The sequence below is a fragment of the Strigops habroptila genome, chromosome 14 (genome assembly GCF_004027225.2).
Source record: "Strigops habroptila isolate Jane chromosome 14, bStrHab1.2.pri, whole genome shotgun sequence".
In the NCBI taxonomy this organism is placed as follows: domain Eukaryota; kingdom Metazoa; phylum Chordata; class Aves; order Psittaciformes; family Psittacidae; genus Strigops; species Strigops habroptila.
Window position 1 is genome coordinate 12,751,102 of NC_044290.2, and position 22,314 is coordinate 12,773,415.

General features: G+C 43.6%; 2 protein-coding genes across 20 annotated transcripts in view; both read right to left on the reverse strand.

Annotated features, from left to right (window-relative positions):
- Positions 1 to 15,650, reverse strand: part of FASN (fatty acid synthase) — a 44,328-nt gene extending 28,678 nt beyond the window's left edge. The window contains exons 1-9 of the mRNA XM_030506071.1: positions 15,504 to 15,650; positions 8,676 to 8,822; positions 7,695 to 7,847; positions 6,233 to 6,406; positions 5,158 to 5,358; positions 4,603 to 4,725; positions 3,812 to 3,927; positions 3,433 to 3,567; positions 238 to 697 (exon numbers count right to left, since the gene is read on the reverse strand). Coding sequence (XP_030361931.1) covers positions 238 to 697; positions 3,433 to 3,567; positions 3,812 to 3,927; positions 4,603 to 4,725; positions 5,158 to 5,358; positions 6,233 to 6,406; positions 7,695 to 7,847; positions 8,676 to 8,802 — 1,489 coding nt within the window. The 5' untranslated portion in view covers positions 8,803 to 8,822; positions 15,504 to 15,650. The remainder of the gene's footprint in view (positions 1 to 237; positions 698 to 3,432; positions 3,568 to 3,811; positions 3,928 to 4,602; positions 4,726 to 5,157; positions 5,359 to 6,232; positions 6,407 to 7,694; positions 7,848 to 8,675; positions 8,823 to 15,503) is intronic.
- A 1,482-nt stretch (positions 15,651 to 17,132) lies between these two features.
- Positions 17,133 to 22,314, reverse strand: part of CCDC57 (coiled-coil domain containing 57) — a 47,534-nt gene continuing 42,352 nt past the window's right edge. For 16 of the 19 annotated variants that reach the window (XM_030506263.1, XM_030506256.1, XM_030506250.1 and 13 more), the window contains one exon: positions 17,133 to 19,609. In XM_030506263.1, coding sequence (XP_030362123.1) covers positions 19,395 to 19,609 — 215 coding nt within the window. In that variant the 3' untranslated portion in view covers positions 17,133 to 19,394. Of the gene's footprint in view, positions 19,610 to 21,020; positions 21,209 to 22,314 lie in introns of all 19 variants that reach the window. The other 3 variants (XR_003994352.1, XR_003994350.1, XR_003994351.1) reach the window with 3 other exon arrangements.

Consider the following 22,314-nt stretch of genomic DNA (forward strand, 5'->3'; position numbering starts at 1 on the left):
TTGTACATCCTCTAAATTAGGCACTGCTTTTTATTTTCCTGGGCTTTGCTACCATCAGAAGATAGCAAAGTTGGAAGGATTAGATAAAATACAGGAAATATGAGTTTCCTAGACATAGTGCAGGGCTGCAAGATACTTCCTCATGCTAGAGTCGTGAAAACAACATTAGAGCACAGAATCAAATTGCTCAGGCCCTAGATCTAGAGAGGGATGCAGCACAGCAGTGAGGACACCTACCTGAGCAGATGTACCAGAGCGGTCTACCCGATGCCTGAACTTGCTGAACCTCTTTTATGTCACTCTCAGTGCCAACTAACGTGTAGCCCCTGTAGGGCATGGAGGATACAGGAACTGCAGAGATATCAGTGAGCAGGCTTAAAAATGGGCTGCATCCTCCATGTTTCCTGCTTTCCTGAATTAATGTTTCCACAGCTTCCTGGGTTCTGCCACAAATTTGAACCAGTCTTGGCGTGCTGCAAGTCTCTAGAGGCTGGCGTTTGTTCTCATTTGGCCTCAGAATGACATGAGCATTAGCACCTCCAAAGCCAAAAGAGTTGATACCGACAAGGCCACCTTTCACTGGCGTTGGTTTACAAACAACCTCCAAAGTGCCATCTTGTAAGGCAGGAATATCTGGGTTTGGGGTATTGAAATGAAGATTTGGAGCCCACAGCCCATGTTCCAGAGAAAGAATGACCTGCAAGAAAAAACAGTGTTCTGTGCTCCATACTTTCTTATAACAAACATTCTTTTGTTGTTACTGGCTTAGTACAAATGACCATGTAGCATGCACTAAAGCAGCTCTCTGTGTTCGGATAAAGGGACGCTTCAGAGAACAGCATCATTGATGTTACTACGGTAGTACCTACTACACCCAAGCAAATTTTAAGTCCATGCAGGAAGTCAGCAGTGAAGGTGAGGGTGGTAGCTTCAAGTTTAGCTTCCAGACTGTTTCTAACTGGAAAGTCATGCAGTCTTGCTAGAAAAGCAGCCTGGCTACTAAAACTATCATATCATCTTTCTCCTCTTTCAGATCCATCCTGTCCCCTCATCACACTCTGCTTCATCTCTCCCCAGTCATAGCCTGCCACACATACTCTTATCACAGCAAATGCTTCCATATCTGCCTTTGCTGCAAGAGCCAAACTAAAGCACTGGTAAAGGAAGATTATTTGCTGCTTTGCACCCATTTTTGTCTTCTTGGTTCAAAAAAGCAGGTACAGCAGGCTGATCAGAACTGGCAGAGCCAAAGTTCTAACAGGATGAGAGTTAGAATAGCTGTGCTGAAAAAAGCAAGAGTTCCCTTCCCTCAGCAGCATCTCTACAGACAGCCCATGACACCAAGCCCATACTCATCTGTGGCACAAGTCCAGCAAATCACTCTCTGTAAGGTCAGTAGCAAACATTCAGAGCTCTGCATGTTTGGCAGCTGCTTCATCAGCCCAAAATGGTCAGAGAAACAGACACCGGTTTGGGAACTGTTCTTCCAAGTTTACTATCAGACATGGCAACCTACCTGGGAGAACAACCAGCATAATAAATGCATGACTTCAACTCCAGTCAGTAAACTTAAAGTTGCAGTCTGTATTAACACACACAGTCCCCACATCTACAGTACTATGCACTATGAACTTGCTGTTGCTTTACACAGCATACATATTTGTACTTTTAAGTCTGCCATGGTTTCTATACAAATTTGAGAGTACAGTACAGGGAGCATAGACCAGAGCCACCAAGAGGCTTTGTCTTTACTGTACAGCAAGTAATTAAACAGGTTGAGTAGTTCAAAGGTGCAGGTGAGTTTTCCCTCCTTTACCAGAATTTTAAGTAAAGTGGCCTTGGCAAACTCTAGTTTCTTTCCTACTTATCCACATAATTAATGGATTCTCTTCAAGTCTGCAATCAGATACTTTAAAGATCCATTTTCCTAACTGACCTCTCACATATAACAGCGTTTTATGGAATTGCAAAAGAACACATTTACAGAAACTGCAGACTTTGAGAGATGGTTACTGGCTAAGAGACAGTAGGCTTGGCATAGTTTCTTGCTTGGTCCCAAGGATGCCTGATCTGCCATTCTGATTAACTTTCCAACTTTAAAATAGGAAGTGTTGTCCAACTTTCAAATAATCAAGGAGAGAGACAGAGTTTTCAAAATCCCTCCAAAGCTTCAGGTGCTTTCAAGATCCCAGACCTTGTAACAAGACCTAACGTAACTTCATAAAAGCACAGCTAAAAGATATTATAGCAGGCATGATGGGTGCCACATGGGCTCTCACCTGTAGCCGTAAGTTCTGATACAAAGTTAAGTGAGAAAACTGATGAAAAAGAGCAAGGAAATATGGGGTCAGAGAAGTTTTCAAAAAGAAATTGTGGGCCTTTTCTTTGCAGTTCTGCATCCCCTAAGAAACACATCCCCGTAAGATGGGGAAACAGTACCTCAGAGTTATGATCCTGTCCTGACAGATCACAGCAGAACTGCACTAAACAGTTTATGACATGCGAAACAGTATGGATGGAGAGGTTTATTTCACGACTCAGTTATTTCTACTATGAAGAAGGTTGTCAGTCTGAGAGATGAGAGGTGTTAAAGTAAACTTTCCTCTACAAAGACACAGACACTGCTGTCTCCATGATTTGCTTAGGAGGCTATTGCAAGTTTTATGTATTCACATCACAGTAACCACTTTAAAGAGACTAAAATTCTAGCAATGAGCGTGTACGTGACTTCAATTTGTGTGGTTCTAAGGCTGTTGGTAATAGGCTTAGGACCAAGTGTGAACATTAGCTAGCTCTCTGCTAAGCAGTTTAACAGCCACAGTAAATAGGTTATTGTCTGCCTACAGCGGTAGTTAGTAGGCTGGTAGCCACATCCCAAAGAACTCACCTGACTTCTTTCCAATGTAAGAGAGAAGAGATGATACATGCCTGACAAACAGCCAGAAGGATCAGCTACTCTTTTGGCACTCAGAGTCCAGACTGCCTGTCATCTTCAGTCATTGCCAACTACTCCAAATATCTAAATCCCTCTACTTGTACACCCCTCAAACCCAAACAACTTACAGTAGAGTTCTGTTGGAAGGTCCAGTATAAGGATAATCAATAAAGTGACCCCAAAGCCTTTATTCTGAGTATAGTTATGCTCCTGTAGAATTCAGTAGGAACAGGGAACTGAAGTGGGGAAGGGGGCACATGCACAGCAGAGAGCCACACATTCGTGTCAAGCTTGCAGAACAGCCACCTAAGCTTTTGAAAGTATTCGCAGGTGAAGCAAGCAGATCATTAAGGAGATCACCTGAGTTACTCTCATTACCACTGAACATCCTACCCTGGATCAGTGCAAATTTTCCTTAAAACAAACAAACATTAAAACCCCCTCTTACTGTTGTGTTCCCTCCCTCCCCCAATTTTTCTTCTCAAGCCTCCCATTACCTTGGCTAATGCAGCAAGCCCAGAGACAGGCTCTGGATGACCCATGTTTGACTTGGTTGATCCAATCAACAGTGGCACTCTCTCACATTGATGGAAGATACTTACAATGCCATTTACTTCCTGTGGATCTCCAACCTAGTAGGAAGAGAATGAGGACAACTATTAGCTAGCACTTCCAACACGCACCACAAAAGAGAAATCTGGAAGATTAAGATCCAGAAGTGGTGAGGCAATACATATTCTCGTAACTGCTAGAAGGGAGACATATTGGGCATTTTGGAAAAACAAGTAATAATTTGATGGAAAAGTGTGGCAAGTGATGCAAGGGAAGAAAACAAGGGAGAAGAAAGCACCCCAAACCCAAAGGGGCCGTGCTGACCTTGGTGCCTGTCCCATGAGCTTCAACGTACTCCACTTCTTCAAGTTTGATACCACATTCTCTGTACAAAGAGCTGACCAACCGCTGCTGCATCTCTCCAGATGGGAATGTCACACCTAGGACCAAAATTGCCATCAATTCCTCTAGTATCAGATGCTTCCTGTTCTGATTTTAGCACCCTTTCAACTGCTACCAGGTCCAAAAAACCCAAAGAGAAACTTTTCAGGGTTTACACCAATGCCCTTAGTATCAACCACAGTAAGGCTCTCAGGCTCTTTGGAAGAAGATCAGAGGAACCAGAAATGGACCTAAACCTATGAATTAAGACTAGTGTAGAAAGATACTGCTTAACAGAACACGAGATGTCTAGATCAAGCAGAACATGTGAAATTTGGTGTCTCCATAAGCGGAGAGTGGGAGAAGTGGGACAGCAGTAGGGAAAGAGCCTTATAGTCATACCACCGCCTACACTTCTTCTATCAGTGCAGAGGTTACTGCAGAGGCGTCCTGGGGAAGGCTAAACTAGCAACAGGACATTCCTGTTATTTTGTGCCATAGAAACTACCACTTGTCTCCTTCACCTTCTTTACAAAACAGGGTCCTGAACTTCGCATGACCAAAAAAAAAACCCAAAACAAACCCCAAATAACAAAACACACCCCCAAAACAAAACACAAAAACCCTTCCAACATCTAAAGACAACAAACCCCACAAGAGCTCATTTTTCATGACAAAGACTTTAGCCTGAACAGTTGTGTAGGTATCTCGCTTTTCAGGGGCTCAAGGCCTACCTTGCTCCTTAAAGCCATCAGTGTTGCTTCCAGCATTGACTATTGTGGCATAGATCCGTTTAGCCATAGATCTCTTGGTCAAGAGAACGACAACAACTGCTTCAGAGCGACAATATCCATTTCCTGAGAGCAGAGAACAAGAAGTCACTAATTCTGCTCTGCTCTGAAAAACGTTGCAAAGCACCATGCAATAAGGTTATCTCATTCCTGAGCTACTGCTTACAACAGACCACTTAGAAAGCATGACATCCATGTCTTTAAGAAAGTCCTAGAAAGGCTCACTGTTCATCACAAACAACGATAGGAAGTTCCCATCAAGAGACAGCTATTTGCTCTCCCCAATGCCTAGGAATGAGCTATACGGTTTCTTCCTCACAGCTAGTTTTCCATTTTCAAAGAACACACAACCAGATCAGGTCCAGGGTATGTCCTGAACAGTGCACCTACAAAAAACTACAAGGCCAGCTCTTTGCTGTACTATGAGAGTATCTGGTCACAGACTCTACAGTAAGTTCCTCTCATACAACATGACAACCTTTTGTACTAATGCCTTACCTGAAGCATCAAAAGCCTTGCAGGCACCATCAGGACTAAGCATACCCAGTTTCATAAACTGCACAGAAGTGTTTGGTTTCAGCAAAAGGTTGGTCCCTCCTACTAGGGCTGCACTGCACTGTCCATGACGAATTGCCTTATATGCATTTTCCAGAGCGATGAGGCTAGAGGAGCAGGCCGTGTCAATAGCTATGCTTGGTCCTTAGGGAACAGAAAGGGAAAATAAAAAACCTGGGTTTTACTATTTCATAGAGTTGCTCTCCAAACACTACAGGATGAGATCACAAGAGAAGTACATTCAAAAAATGTTAAATAAGGAGTTGCTTCAGAATGCAACAGGTAATCCTGACAAAATGGGAGACAAGAATCACCACCTCTGCCTGCTTACCAGGTAACAAGGGATGAGAAAGGTGGAAAAAAAAACTGTAAACAATTTGGCTTTAAGGGCATTTTTTAAACTTTCATCTCTGTCTCCATCATAGAGAGATATTGTAGGTTCACAGGCAGGTCCCATACATTTCCCCATTCTCACCAAGAAAAATCTCTCTCCCTTCCTGGTGCCACCCTTGCCATTATCTCTGTTCTCTGCTGCTCTTCAAAGCAATTCCAATCCCTCCGCTCTTCGATGCCACACATGATTCAAGTCATGCCTATGCCTTTAATCACTTAATTTTGGTGGCTCTCCCACTTCTTCCACTTTACCCAAGAAGAGTCAACTTTTCCACTCAGTTTATCTCTGGTCCAGCTGACTTGTACACAGCTTCACACAAAATAGCAGTCTGAAGGCTGGAAAGAAACTAGGCCTTTTTATGAAGGCCTCCTGACATCACCATCTTTCAGACGAATGCTAGCTATACCCATGAGCAGCAACTGAGCTACGAAAGCCTTACAATGAGTCTTATTACAGTTACAATAGCTTTCCTGGTTCTCATATGCCTTCTTACAATAGTTGCATGCTACTTTCTCATCCCAAAACGGATCTATGTCATGATATCCATTCTCCTCTACAGAAACTGTGGTACAATCACACTCAAATTGCAATTGCTGACCAGTATTGAAGGCTTGAGGCACTTACCTGAAAAGTCATAAAAGTAGGAAATCCTGTTGGCTAACATAGCACGCTGGCAGCCAGTCATGCTGTATCCCAAAAGCTTTTCTGGATCTTGGCTAAGGGCTTCACCAGCTTCTGACCCACTGGCACCAATCCATACACCTGTGTCTGTGCCACGTAGGGTGGCCGGATTAATACCTACAGGGATAGTAGAAGGTAAATTACAGTAGACAAACTTACGAGGGGCAAACTGGGGAGATATCAGGTATGCTGGCACCAGTTCATGACCTACTTCTTAATGCCCCTTTCTGACAGTCCTGCAGCTTTGTTCCTTTACCTATAGTTACCTTTTACCTGTTTCAACTGCAGACCTTACAAGTCTCATTGCAGAGTTCACCAGAACTTTGGTGCTGGCTTTTTGCCATACCAGAAGCAGCTTTTCAGCTTAGCTGGGCATTGCTAGAGCCTTGTATAAAAAAAGTGTACAGGCTATGAGAGACACAAATGCTGATCAGGTAAGCTAACAGCTGACTTCCAGTACAGGGAAAAGGACCAGATCGAAGGGGAGAAAATTACAGCACTTGGAATGTCATGTGAGCACATGAGTATCTATCCACACATAAAGTCCAGATCTGGAGTACAAGACAGAAAGGAAAATTCTTAAGCTCAAAAGCCAACAACCAGAACAAGAAGCAACTCTGCTCTAAAAAACTGCATAGCAAGCTCAACTTGCAGCAATCTCTGCTGTTTCTTCTCTGTACTTCAGGAGTCCTAGAGACAAGCAGAATATTCAAGCCTCCAGACAGACTCAGCAGTAGAAGAGCAAGTACTAATTTTAATATGTCAGTATTAGTGAGGTGGTTCCAACTTCTTCCCCATGTGCTTCTTATGTTCAGACATGAAACTCATTAACATGAAGAATAATCTTTTTGGCTCTGTGGGCAAGTAACTCAGAAGCTCAAGAAACTAGCAGTGACAGAGATAAGAGGCTCCTATTTCTGAAGGTACACTTCCTCAACAGAACTTCTATAGAAGAGAATCAAAACCCACAAATTTTCCATGAACTTGGCCAATAGACAGGAATACACCAGGTCATCTGCCATTCTCTTAGGCTATGGATGACATTTCTAACCAAGTCATCTTCCTTTTGCACTACAAATGTGTCTTTAACAAAAGGATCTATTATGGAATATTAGAGTAGACCAGAACATACAAAAGCTCTAGCACTGTTGACTGTTTAAGTGTTTCTGCCGTACTGGTGGTACCATACGATGCAGGTAGAGTTTTGCTGGCAGTCAGCATAGACTTCCTAGCTAGAGTTCCAGAGAAAACAGCTTTGTTCTAATCCCCATACCAGTTCTTTGGTCTCATCTCTAATGTGACAGTTTTCTCTTGTTAGAGATCCCATCACAGAGGTGCGTGTCTGCACCTGCTGATGAGAGACAATACAGCACAATTGTCCCGCTTCAATCATTCACCTATTTACCTCCATCCAAAATAGCTTCGTAAGAAACTTCCAACAGCAAGCGAAGTTGAGGATCCATTGTATGAGCTTGTTTGGGGTGAACCCCAAAAAAGGACGCATCAAATTTGCTTATGTCCTTGAGCTTTCCATTTCTCTTGGGCAATCCATACATTCCTGAGAAGAAAAATTCAACAGTCACAGAATACATGAGTTTTGAAGCAAATACATCGGTACTGAAGCAATTACTAGCTGAGACAAATGACAAAATAACCACAGCTGATTCTTGACTACACATGAAACCTCACTTCTCTGTTGCAGTACCCAGAGTGCTGCATGAACGTATACCTACCCACCTCTCAATCTCATTTGAAAATGAGAATGCTCCATTAACAAAAACAATTGTCATTTTTAAGACTCTCCTGGATACGGCAGCAAAAGACATTTATCTGGTTTAAGCATTTTTGCTTTGGAAAGTTGTACTGAGCACATAAACAGAGCCAAATCAGCGGTTCCAGTCAGTCACCAGTTAGAAGAAAAACAAAAGCTACCTTTTACTTCTGCAAATTGCTAGCTTGAATTGGATAGACATGTGCCAAACACTTCAGAAAGACTATAAAGACAAAACAGAACATTGTAAAAAACTACAAATGACAGGACTGGAGTGCCTGTGCTACTTCTGAACCCAGAAAAAACGTCAGAGCTGTCTTGCTGCCACAGCAATCACAGCTGGTACGGGATTAAAACTGCCTAGCTTCTCTGTTAGAATGTTCTTTTCTTTGGAAGTAAGCTACGTAATTTATAAGCTGCTACTGCATGGGACGTAACATTACAAAATGGATCGCATGAGACCTTCATGGAAGTGTTCTGGTCCTGAATTTCTTGACAAATCAGAATTAAATTCAGCTCTGGGAGGGTTCTGCATCCAATAAATCCTTCCATAGGATAATTCCTCTAAAATGGTCAGAACTCAGAGCTCCAAAAGAAGACACAATAAGCATTCACCTGGTTTCCACCTCCGATCGTCCTCCGTGACCATATCAACTCCATTAAGCAGGTTCTCCCAAAACTCTTGCAAGTTCTCAGATTCTGGCAGCTTTCCTGCTATGCCTGCAATCACCACGTCCTCCATCTCTTAACTTCTCCCTGTTGCTGAGATCCACAAAGCAGTAAGACTAGTAAGATTTCACACAGAGCAAGAGAGTCTGTGTGTCTCCTTTCTGACACGCTGTGACAAACAAGCACATTTGCAGGAGAAACGCCCACACAGGAACAGCCCATGGAGTCTCTACTGAAAAGAGAAAAATGCACCACAATCCTCTCCCCTCCCCCCAAAATCCAAACCAAAACCAACAATAAAGTAAAAACAAGACATCTCAAATAATCAAACAGACCATAACATCTGTGGGGTCAATGAGGATGAGAAAACTGATCCTGGAAGGCGTGTCAGGCTCCAAGAACCACCAGTTTCTACACGACAACTACAAAACGAACAGGTCTGGCTCTACTATATGCAGAGCCGCTGTGAAGTCAGCAGAGAAGAAAGATTAACGTGCTGGAGCAGAGGTGGGTGGAGAAATGATGAAATACATATAGTAAAATACATAATTACAAGGCAAACCTAAGAGGTGGCAAAACAAGTTCTACAATCATTACAAAGTTAAATGCTAACTTAAGAATCAATAATCAGAAAGTTGGGGGGGGACGGACAGGCAACAACACAACACTAAAACCCCACAAACACAAAACCAAACACGCACATACCCCACCCCCAAAATCAAATAAAACAAAAAACCACCAAAAAACCCCCACCACACACGGAGAGGAGAAAACCCTCACAAAACCACAAAGACTGCAATACAACTTAGCATTATTTTAAATACCTGAAACAAGTAGTAAGTTTTACATATAAAAAATTTCCTAACTGCACTCTGCACTGCCATACATTTAGAGGACTGGGAAAAATAAGAGTTGGCAGAACAGGTACAGAGTCCAGATAGGATGAAATACCTTAGCTGTTGGCCCAAGAAATCTGCATTCTAGAACTCCAATGTCAAACACCACAAGAGAGCACCATGCCACATAACGCAGCACAGCAGGCCATCTATACAGATCACAACACCAAATGATAGCTCATGTATTACAGTCAACACATTTACTTTCTATTACAGTTAAAATGTATTAACAACTAAGCAGAGAGAAGGCAAGTTAATCTGATGTTTCAGTTAAGTTCAAATTATAGTTGGTACATCCTAAGTAGGCAAGTTAAGGGGAGGGGGGGAAGCCCCACATATACAGGTTTTTTATATATATATATGGGTTATTGAGATTATATCTATAGATATATAAATAAAAGTGCAGTTGCATGGACAAAAGCAGTAGTAAGCATTCACAGTACTTCCTTAAATAATCCTTCTGGTAAATATAGGCAAATTACGCTTGAGAGCTTATGTGTGGGCTGGAACACCTCTCCTATGGAGACAGGCTGAGAGCTGGACTTTTTCAGCCAGGAGAAGAGAACGCTCCAGGAAGACCTTAGAGCAGCTCCAGTGCCTAAAGGGGCTACAAGAAACCTGGACAGGGGCTTTGGACAAGGGCCTGTAGGGACAGACCAAGGGGGAATGGCTTTAACCTGCCAGTGGGGAGACTGAGATGAGCTCTTAGGCAGAAGTTCTTCCCTGTGAGGGTGCTGAGGCGCTGGCACAGGGTGCCCAGAGAAGCTGTGGCTGCCCCATCCCTGGCAGTGTTCAAGGCCAGGTTGGACACAGGGGCTTGCAGCAACCTGCTCTAGTGGAAGGTGTCCCTGCCTGTGGCAGGGGGTTGGAACTGGATGAGCTTTAATGTCCATTCAACGCAAACCAGCCTATGATTTCAACAAGTAAAACACACAAAGAAAACTGGGTATTCAAATAGCTAAAAGTCTGCCTTAACAACTTTGAAGAAAAGACTTTGCTATGGAAGACCTAAAGTTTGCCTTTCATCACATATTATGCTCTACAGTACCATGCAGGCTCTCTGCTTAAGTGCTGCCGGTGCTTGATCGTCTCCACAAAACAGCACTAATGTGTACTCTTAAGATGAGCACTGTGGTTTTTCCAACCCAAGACATTTCATTTAGGCATGGTTTTGCAGCCTCTTTCAGGAGTTCCCAATGTTTCCGAGCAAGAAACAGACCTCTCTTCCATGCACACATTGCTCAAGCGTAAAACCTTCCTGTAGCTGGAAGAAGTTGGGGTGTGCTGAGGGAAAGTAAAGTCCTCTGGTTAGCTGAGGTGTCGCCCAGCCAGGACACACCACCACAGAGGTTGTTGCCCGATTTCTTTCACCTTTCTTCTTTCCTTCAGCAGTTACCTTGATTCACATCTGTGGAGTAACTTGAATAATGAAACAAGCAGCACTGAAGGAGAAGAGATGATTACCTCATCCAGTCCATCCCTTCTGAGAGCAGATATGTAAGTGCTCCCCCAAAAGAACATCTTGGACTTCTCAGTCTTATGCTAAAAATCCAGACAAAAGACGTTCCATTCCACTCTGGTTGTTCATTTAAAGAGAGAAACACTAGCCAAATGCACAAGGTCCTTGCTGAGAAACTAACCCCCAAAACTGAAGTTGGTAGTAATAGGCTCGGTTCACTCTGCTGTGAAGAGAAGCCTCTCAGCTTTTCTACTCAAGTAAGTCTAGTAAGTCAGTTTTATTATTTGCATCACCACTGTGCCCAGAAAACCCAATCAAGGGCCTCAACTCTGCTATACTTGCAGCAGTTCTGCACTAGGGGCAGAGAAATAATGGATCTCAGGCACAAAACTTACAATTTAAGTGTGAGAAGAGAGATATGCAAGATGATAATGTGATTATGATTCAATTTTATGCCTCTGCTCTTTGGGTGATGATCCCTAGGGAGAGAAATATAATTTGTATTTCAGGGGACTGAAACATTACTTCTGGGATTGTTCCTTCCCATCCTGCATCTCTTTCCCTGGAGTATTAGTATCAGAAAAACTCCATCCAGGTACAGCAAATCTTGACAAAATGTTCTTCTGAGACAGTGAAGTGACTGAATTTATCAGCAAAGCAATTTTGCCAACATCTTATGAATGTAGTTGAGTGAGACTGTGTCAAAGGTGGAGAAAAAGATGCTGCAGTAATCAAAGTATAGAAGAGCCAAGAAGTTAATTTTAGCTGGATGAATGGGTAAGAGCAGCCACAAGTTAAGGATTTTTATACACAAAGAACTGGAGAGATTTAGGCTTGACAAAGAGTTCCAAATGCCTATGTGTAAAAAAACGTACAAATGACAGATTTAGCAGCAGAGAGAGATAATTTGCTATGAAAAACAACAGTGGGAAAAGGAAAAACCATTAAGTCCTCCCTGATTAAACAGTGAATAAAGCAGATTTATAAAAGCAACTAGCGATGGGACAAGGGTGAATGGCTTTAAATTAGAAGAGCGGATATTGAGATGAGATCTTAGGCAGAAGTTCTTCCCTGTGAGGGTGGTAAGATGCTGGCACAGGGTGCCCAGAGAAGCTGTGGCTGCCCCATCCCTGGCAATGTTCAAGGCCAGGTTGGATGGGGCTTGGAGCAACCTGCTCTAGTGGAAGGTGTCCCTGCCTGTGGTAGGGGGTTGGAGCTGGATGAGCTTTAAGGTCCCTTCCAACCCAAACCAGTCTATATTATGGCTACCAACAATGCTTTTGATCCTTCTTTACAGATAATAAGCCGGAAAACCATTTTAAAGTTGATTGACATTACCCACAAATGGTGTATTGTATTGTATTATTTTACTGTATTAGAGACTCTCTTTTTCTGTAGTGCATTTTTAGACTATGCACGGCACACTGGCAGATTTTGAAGTAGAGGATCAATAAAATTACTTCTACATCTGTTTTAAAGGAGATTGGACTACAGCAAATATACAGAAGAGACTGTTCCTACTGCATTTGATGAGCAAGGCTGTTGAAAGCAACAGGTCGAAAAAGGGAGATGAAAATAAAAAGGGAAAAACCAGGATTCTCTGTTTTCTTAAGGCTGTATTTTGCTGGATCCAACTAGACATCTAACACCCTTTTTCCTCCATTTACCTCACAGTTTTGCTTTAATGGAATTCTGCAAATTCTTCCCAGATAGCTTGCATTTTTAACTGAGGGAAAAGCAGGGAGAAGCAAATACCTACCCCAACATATCAGTCCAACAGACATCTCGGTTAAGCATAAACTACCACCTCACTGGATTTACACAATATTTTTTGGCAATGATAATTGTGTTGCCGACTCATTCAGTTGGTGGCCAGCAATAACTAGCAATCCCTTTATTATTGACTAGGAACAACTTTCATCACTTTATACCTGCGCTCTACCTCCCACATTAGCCATTTGACAAGTCTGGTTTGCTTACTGATGCCAATTCCTTTCTCCAATCATGTTACACCTTAGCCTTGCTTTCTCCGTATTGCATACCTATTAGTATCAGGTTAGCTTTATCCTATTACCAATGTTACTCTTAAGTTGAAATAATGTTCTCCATTGCATTTAAAACATTTTTCAGTATCTCACTAATCCAGCACCAAAAATTAATTAAGAGGGAAAGTATTAATCATCATTTTCCACCATCCCTGGCAGCTGCATGACTTTTTTCTTTTTACAATAATTTTATCTACTGTTTCCCTACAAAAACATCTCTTTGTCCATTAAGCTTGTAAGCTTTTAGAAGGGGAAAGAAAGAGAAGAAAAATATAAAAGTCATGGTAAAATTTGATTTCTTCTCCCACTCACACCTGTACCAATGTGCACCTAAGGTTCAGTGAAGAAAGGAGAAGAGGGAGAGAAGAAGAAACTGCAGAGTAACAACGAATAAAATCCAAATCTAGTTTGGCCTGATGCACAGTTCTCCTTCCTAGACAGGAAAACGATGCTTATTTCACTGTTATTTTGATGGCTGCTGTCAAGGTGAGACAGAATTCTCAACGCAACTGTTCCCAGGCAGCCCAAATCTTGATCTTTTTTGGAGCTCCCACTATTGTAAAATGAACCATCCGTGACTCCTCCATAGCTTCCTTCAGCACAGATATTGACAAATGGATTGCTTTCTTAGTTTTTCATTATGACTACATCATAATCTAGGTTTCCTAATCTCTATCATTTCCAGATTTTGTAATTAAACCTGTCATTACATACTAACTTCACTTGTAAAGCGCTAGAATGCCTGCCTCCAAAAGAAAAAAACAACCAAAACCTTTACAAAATAGAGGCAAACACAAGCTGCCTTTCTTTATGCTTCTTTTTTTTAAGCATTTGGCTACCATCAATGTGTGCCATAGCTTCGATTTAACTGAAACAGACAGTTAAAAGGTCTTTGTTTCAAGGCTGGATTTGTCCTATTGACCACAAGACAAATGAAAAACAGTAGTGAGTTTTATATTGAAAATACATTACTTAGCAGGAAATACAATCTGATGGAGAAGCTAGTATTTGAGAAAAGTAGGTTAGATTTTGCTCATGGAATCAACACAGCTCTGCTGATTCCCAAATTTATTTGTACAAAATTTAAGTCTCCAGTATCACTGCACCACGTTTGTAAAATACTGCCTGTTCACAACTGCCCTCCATGTAGGGCCCTCATCCTCTGAATTCATCCACTAAATGCGGCCTTTCACAACATACGAGTATTTTCTGTTTATTTCAAGAAGCTTAGAGGCTGCAGGAAAAGGTAAACCCTTTGCTCATGAGACTTGAGGCTTTTCCTCCCTTTTGTTTTTTAAGGCAAGACACGTTCCAAAGCGCCCAACACTCTCTGAAGGCACACGCAAGCTAACATACACAGCTTTAACACCGCCTGTTTCAATTTAAGCATCCAAATAAAGCTTTTAGGTACCAAAATATGCATCCAGTATCTCAAAGGGTCGTATGCCAGGAAAGCAATGTTGAATAAAAACCAAACAGGAGCAAAAACAGAAGGAGAGAGATGATAATCTCGTTCCTGAAAGCATCCTATCATCAAATCCAGGCTGGTGTACGATCAATGGGTTATTTCACGTGGCCAGCTGATTTATATAAAAGCGGAAAAAAGAAGTTCAGCGGTATATGCGGCACCTTTATAGAGATGGTTTCCTAGTACCTACTGACCAGCCACCTTTCGCAATAGCGAGCGCCGGGTCTCCTCCCTTGCAGGCTTCCTTAGCCTGCCACGCCAGGGCTTTACTCTAACCCGAGACCGAGGGAGAGCGCAGCGCCGTCGCCCCGCTGCCAGGACAGAGAGGCCCATTCAGCCGCGCGCTCGCTCCGCACCGGGCGCGGCCCCTCGCCGCCGCTGCGGGGCATGGCACGCCGGAACTCGGGGGAACGGCGGGAAGGCTCCTGCCTCCGGACGCGCGTGAGGGTTGCGGGCAGCAGCGTCCCGCCTGTGCCCTCGTGAGCGCACCCGGCCCCGCGGTGAGGGGTCGCGGCGGCGGCATGGTCCCGCCCGCCGCCAAGATGGCCGAGGGCCAGCCCCACAATGCAGCCGCTCAGCCTCCCTCCGAGCCACCTCGCCGAATGGAGCGGCAGGCTGAGGTTCAGTAACCCCCCGCCGAGCTGGCGGGGACTCTCCTCGGCACGGCCTGCAGCAACAGGGCGCAGAGACCAAGGCGCCGGGGCGTAGAACCTTCTGGTTGGGCGGGTCGGGCCCACGGACCCCGGCCGACCTCGCGGCCCAACACCACCCGCCTGGTGGGGGGCGGGCGCAGCCCCACACAGTGTACAGAGCAAGATGGAGCCTTCCCAGCGCGACAGCTGGGCGCGACGGCCGGCGGAGACTGTCGCTCCCCCGACCGCACCACATCCGCTGTCCCGTCGGTACCTGCACAGCGGCGGAAGGCTTCGTGCTGGGAAGACTCTGGCGTCAGGGCCGGACCGAGCTGGTACGGGACAGGCTCTGCGGGCGGACACGGGCGCTGCGGCGGCCGGTGCCCAGCTGCGCACAGCCGATGCTCCGCTCTCCTCACTGTCTCCCTCTAGCTCCTGCCGCTATTTAAGCAGTCGCCACCTCCGGCGGCCACGCCACATGGGCTGACAGTTTACTCCTTGCCGCAGTCCAATGAGAGTCGGGGCAGGGCCGCCCCGAGCCGGCCCCGGGGTGATGCCAACCCCTACCCACCGGAGCCGCTCCACGGGAGGAGGGCTCCACAGGCCAAGGCGGACCCAGGCGGGCCCCCGTGCCGTGGCACCAGGCCAAGCTCTCGCTCCCCGCCCCGTATCGTGGAGGGCTGGGCGCTGCGGGGGGGGCCCTGGCTTCGGGCCAGCGTGGCTGGGGGCGAGGCAGCGCCGACCCACCGCAGGGCGCGGTCCTCTTCGTGTCCCTGTCCCACCTCCCCGCGGGTGTTCACACTGGGGACCTACTGCCGCGCCGGCACCACGGCTCGGCGACAGCCGCAGCGGCACGCGGGAACCGGGCCAGGCGGGGCTGGACTGCGGAGCGCCCGCTCGCGCCCGCGGCGCACAAAGGGAAGGGGGGCTGGGCTGGGCGCGCCATCCCGGGACGGGGCCCAATCCGGAGGCGGAAGCGTGTGGGCGGGGGCGCGGCCCTGCCAATCGCGGGGCCTGTGGGGTGTTGCTAGGCGATAAGGCGATGTGGTGACGGCTGAGGGGCGGCCGGGGGCGCGCGTGGCACCCGGCGCTCTCCGGAGGCCGCGGTCGTTCACCCCGGCGGAGCGCAGCCCCGGGGTTACCACAGGGCAGCCCGCACGCCGGCCGGGGATGCTCTGCCCCGTGCCCGGGCCCGTCGCGGCGCCGTGACTGGCGGCAACGGAACAGGTCCGGAGGCGGGGCGCGGGCCGCCGCTCGCTCCCCACCGCGCCCCTGGTACGCCCCTTTCCAAAGGGAGGAAAAAGGGATGGTGGCTCTGTGTGAGGACACCTTTTATCCACTTTATACCTTACACTGAGTGATTTAAAGCAAAACTAAACAAACTTGAATTTTGTTCTGTATTACCTACGACTGGCAACTCCAACCCAAAAAAAGCCATCCCGCCTTTCGGTCGTCAAACGTGGACCCGGACGCCGAGATGCAGGTGCCCCGCCATCGCTAGTCTGGCGTTGAATACACCGGGCAAGGCCCCACTGCCATCGGTCCTTTACACCGCTGCCACATAAGACAGCTCGACCCTGACCTTCTCTGGGCAGAACTTTTGCCTTTATCCATATATTCCTCCATACTATAATAGTGTTTTAACCCTTTGATAACAACAATCACCAGTTTATTCTGTTTTACCTTTTTAGGACTCCGTGATCAGCTGGAATTCCCTTTTTATAGGCTCTCCTTTCTTTGTACAATTTCATAGCATCTTCAGTACTACCTTGTCACCACTCTTTTCTCATCCGTTGTTAAGAATCAATGCCAATTTGTTAAATATTTTGGTCATAAGAGAAATACATGAAAATTTCCCCCTTGTATTTAGTACACAGCATAGAATCCCCAAACAGGATCCAAGCAATAGTTCATGTTATTTATTGTTATTAGGCATGCTTTGTTAATTTTCATACTTATATGATTTCATACTTATTACAGTTACTTTGAAACAAATGTACAATGATTGAACTACTTTTTTCTATTACAAGTAAACCAAAATGAAACAATCAAGAGCTATCACCTTCCCTTACCTACAATTCCCTTAAGGAAACCTGTTTCTCAGGGAAACTTAATAAATTAAAGTTGCATTTCTGGCAAGATGTCTGCATGACCAGGCATATCAGGTGACATGCTGGGGAGGGGGGGACGATGACAATGACACACCAACCAACCACAGGAAGAAAACCAAAACCCCTCAAAGCAGCAAACAAAATACCTTAAAAACCAGCAAAGAAATCTGCACAAAGGCACTCTGAAGTCTGCAGCCCGTGAGCTTGTATCCATGATGTAAGGAATGAAGAGCAATGTTTTCCAGGATCAGATGTGGTGTTGCAAAGATTATGGAACGAACTGCTTTTTTTTCTAAGGGCTTTTAATACCTGTAAAAGCACAGAATCTGTTAGCACTGAAATATTGTGTATCTCCACAGTTCAATATTGAACATGGAACTGGAAATTAAAAAAAAAAAAAAAGAAAAAAAAGCAGGATTACCTACAGCTATTCAAAACTTTGGAATTGACACATTGTGTTCCAGAATAACCAGAGAGAGCTGTAACTGGTGTGATCTGGGCCAAAATTCCTGCACTTGTTAGAAACCACTATGCTTTGAGCTACAGAAAGAGCTCATTCAGGGCCTGGTTCAAGGGAATGCATCATGTTGTTCCGGCTTGTGAACAATGTTAAATGTTGAATCCAGCAACAGGATTTTCAAGTAATTAAATGATTTAGAAAGAAGCTCACAAGGTCTCTCAGGCCTCATATTGGCTTGGTAACTTCTCAATGAAATTCATTGTAGATTTAGCATCTGATTATAATATAACACCTTTGCACTAAACCAAAACATTTTCAGCAGGGAGCAGAAAAATAATTATTCAAATTCTCGAAATGATTACTACCACTTTGTCAGATGCCAAAGAGAGCAGCTGTTTGCAAAAAGAACCAGAAAAGCATTTCTAAAAAGAAAAGTGCTACAGGGGAAAAAAAAACCCTTATGGGTAAGTAGCTCTCTTCATTAATCTTGTTTAGATTTTATATGTTTCTAGCAGCAACTGAGAAGTATTATTCACTTCGGTGATACCACTCACAGAATCACAGAATCACTTAGGTTGGACCTCTTGAGATCGTCTAGTCCAATCCCTCAGCAAAAGGAGGGTCAGCTTGAATAGGCTGCCCAGGACTGTGTCTAGTTGGTCCACAGATGGACCAAGAGATGGAGACTCCACAACCTCTCTGGGCAATCTGCTCCAGTGCTTGACCATCTTCACAGTAAATAAGGTTTTTCTTGCATTTTTAATATGTATTTCCTTTACTTTTAGTAAAGTTCATCAGTATAATATCCCAAGACAGCTCAGCATTACTGGAAATGTTACAAAAATACACCAATTACTTGTTTCAATATCCTGGCATGTTTACAACTATATAGATAACCTTCATTACCTCAGAACTCATCCAAGTTTTCTTCTGTTGTAAGACTTACTTCTTACAATGCTTCTGTATGATTCTAAGTGTTGCTAATGAACATGTTTTTCACTGCTTTAAACGCTAGACAATCTCTTGTTAAATGAAAATATAATTACTGGTATAACAATAGAAGTTTAATTTTATACTCTTTCATGCTGTCTAAGTAAGTGGAAAGAGCTGCAGAAGATGAGAGAAAATACAGATTCAGGTGCCATCTTTTCAACCCCTCTTCTTTCAAGTAGAGAGATAGCTGCACAGGATTAACGGTTGCATTGTTAATTATAAGAAAACTAGTAGGTTAAGGCATCCCACTTCTAAGCTTAAATCACATCTACAGTTTCTCAACAAAATATTTGCTAAAGACCTGCAAGCCCTGCTTAGAGGCACAAGGCTTTACATATGTATTAACTGGGCATTCCTAAATCCATGATGCAAGCATTATTTAACACATATAATTAAAGTAAATCTGTATTAACCAGTAATATACACAGATTAACCCTTTGCGTTAGGGTTCACAGTATGAAACATGGTATTTGTTCTATCTTCTGGCTGCAAACATCCCAACTCAACATACAGAATTGAAGCTGATATTTAGATTTGATTTACAGATTTCAAAGTAAGTTAATAGCAAGTGTGGATCCAGAACTTGCTGACAACAAATAAATCAGTCTTTAATATTATAGTTGCGGATTTTTGCCACCTTAGAAGAGATTTTTGGTTTTATGGGATAATCATAAGACAAATTCCTGGATTTTAACTTCTGCTGAACTTCCAGCCTGGTTCCTCTGACTGTCAAATCTGCAGCTGGCATTTCAAGTTTATCCTTGGCTTTTATATTTTGCGGAGATTCTTCAGAACATGTAACTTCAAATTCCACTGCTGAAAAAAAAGAAAGAAAAATACTTTGTAGTTATGTTCTTATTTACTTACGAGACTGAAAAATTGAGAGTACTGGTTTACTCTTTTTTCCTAAATATACTGCTGCCATAGTGCCACATTGTCAAGGTCTTATACTGAGTGAGAAACAGAACCATTTCTATATCTAGGGGCACAGAACTGTCCATTAGGGCTTGCTATGCTGATGATATTCTGCTCAATCCTTGTTTCATCTGTACCGTTTCATTCTCCTTTAGCCTCAGACTGCGTAAGAGAGGAGAAGGGAAGATAGCTGAAAGATTGGTGTAACTCCTCAGGTCAAGCACTGCCTCTGTGTTCAGATGTTTTTAAACACCCCATTTTCACAGGTTTACCCTTCTCTCCCTAGTCAGAGCACATCTATATCCGCCAAAGCAATACCAACACACTGGACAACATGATACAAAGTTAGACCTACCTGTTCCCGCATTGTGAAATGGTGATCAAGTAGCTGGCTGCAATAGTTTGGTCTGTTTCAAGAAATCAGGAGCAGCCATAAAAGCTGCAGCAAACATGTTTGGATATGCATGATCCGAAGGGCTCAAAGGCAATTCTGTGGCTTGACAAAGCTGAACTATCATTTTCTCTTTTTTTTTTTTTCTCTCCCTCTTCTCTCACAGAGGGAGGCATTTACTGTTGAAATCTTCATTTTTGTTGTCTAAAATATCTGTGTGTACTATAGAGGACTAAGTAAAAAAGTAACATTTTTGGTTGCAAAGGAGGGAGACTGATCTTAATACCAATCGGGAGTCCATTCTGCAGCCTCTCGCATAATTCTCTGAAAACCACTATCTCCAACTAACTGAATTTTAGTCTTATCACAGGTTTCATTAGGTAAGATCAGTGGCATTGGTCAATCACAGTATTTATTGTAAACTATAGGTAATATTTACAGGTGCTTGGCTCCAGCCACTTAATCCTTATTTTTCAAGGCACTGAGATTTTAGCTTTAGATTTCCTATGGAGAGACAAAGCAGACAGCAGAAATAGATATAATATACTTGCTTAGCATATACTACAGCATACTGTACTAGCTGAATTTCTTTGATCATGACAGGCTTCAGTCCCAGGAGCTATTCAATCACAGAGCAAGAATAAAAAGTGCACAAATTGACAAAGATTTTAGTAGGATAAGGCAAATTTTCATAGTCAGCAGAACATGATAGAAAGTCTAGACAAAATTCTACATGGAAGGAAATAAAAAGTATTCTTGAACTATGGAACTAATTAATCTTATTGAGGGTTTATAGCTGTATGCAAAGCTACTATGTTTAATGCTCTAAGCAAAGCACAGCACTGTGGCTAGTGTCAAAACACGACACTTTTCAAAGTAATTTTTATGTTGAGGCTTAGCTGGAAACAGCTATTCACTCACGTGTGTGCAGTCTCTGCAGTGAGTCAGCTTGGTGGCATTTGTTATTGCAGGTAGCAAAAGTTTAGTGGACTCGTGCTATTGATGTGGAATCATGTTGTTCAGCTTGCCACCTAGTGGCTACCTACAGACGTAGAAGATATGAAAGAGGATGCTTGAGCCCATGAAGACCTTTGGGTGTGTTTTCCTGCCTGGGAAAAAGGACTTTAATCATTAAAATGCTTTACCCTAGACCACTACCACATCTGGCAGACAGAAAAGCAGAATTTCACAACATCAACAGTTTAGGCAGCAGTGTCTGAAAGGTACTGGATACAGCTTCAAAGGTTATTTTGCCTCAAAGGAGCCACAGCAGAATGAGAATACTTCTTGTTTGTGGTCTAGCTAACAGCAGTGAGCACATCCATAAACAGCACACAGTCAACACTGCTTACAGACAGCCTGGTTTTTAAATACTCTCTCAGTTTTGAAGGGTCTTTTGTATACAATCAAGGGGATGACTTTCAGAAATAACATGGGAGGCCCTCGTCCTGTAGATCCAAAGGCAAAGTAACCAAGCACCAGTGAATCACATACATCACTTCCTCTGAAGTCTTCTCTATGGTTGTCTCTTGACATCAGTAGAGACACTACAGTTATAACTAGTAAAGGCTGTTTAGTTAGGTGTTTGGAACAACAACACAGAACACAAGTGTTCTATATGGCTGTTAAGAAGTTTTGGACTGTCAAAAATCGATGTTAACAAAGAAATTTAAAGCCATGAAATTGCAAACTTGTGAGATTTGTTCTATAAAATAGCAAAAGACGAAGATCCAATACCACAGAGATAGAAATGCTATTTAAAGGGAAATATCCTAAGAGAACACTAAATGAGGACCTCCGTGTGTTACTGGTTTTGCTTGAGACTGCTCACATGTGTGAAGGATCTTGAATAAAATCAGCATGACCATGCACAGTAGCATGGTTTTCACAAGTAATGAGAAAGCACACCTCATTTACAAGCCTGTAACTTACTTTCAGAAGTGACCTTGGCAACAAGAGTTAGTACCATCATTGTTAAGAGCCTAAACTGCTTTTGAAAATGGACCTAAATGTTTAGTGTATTGAAACGCTGCACATATCTTCTATTTGATGTGTGTTAACTACAATCAGAAATTAGTATTCACAGATTTTTGTTTTTCCCCCCAAACCGAAGGGATACAGGTACGAGCAAACTAAAATTTCCCCAATGGAAAATTTCATTTAAAAAACTTGTCACTAGATATTTGCTTATGGCTAACAGTGCTTCTGAAGGAAC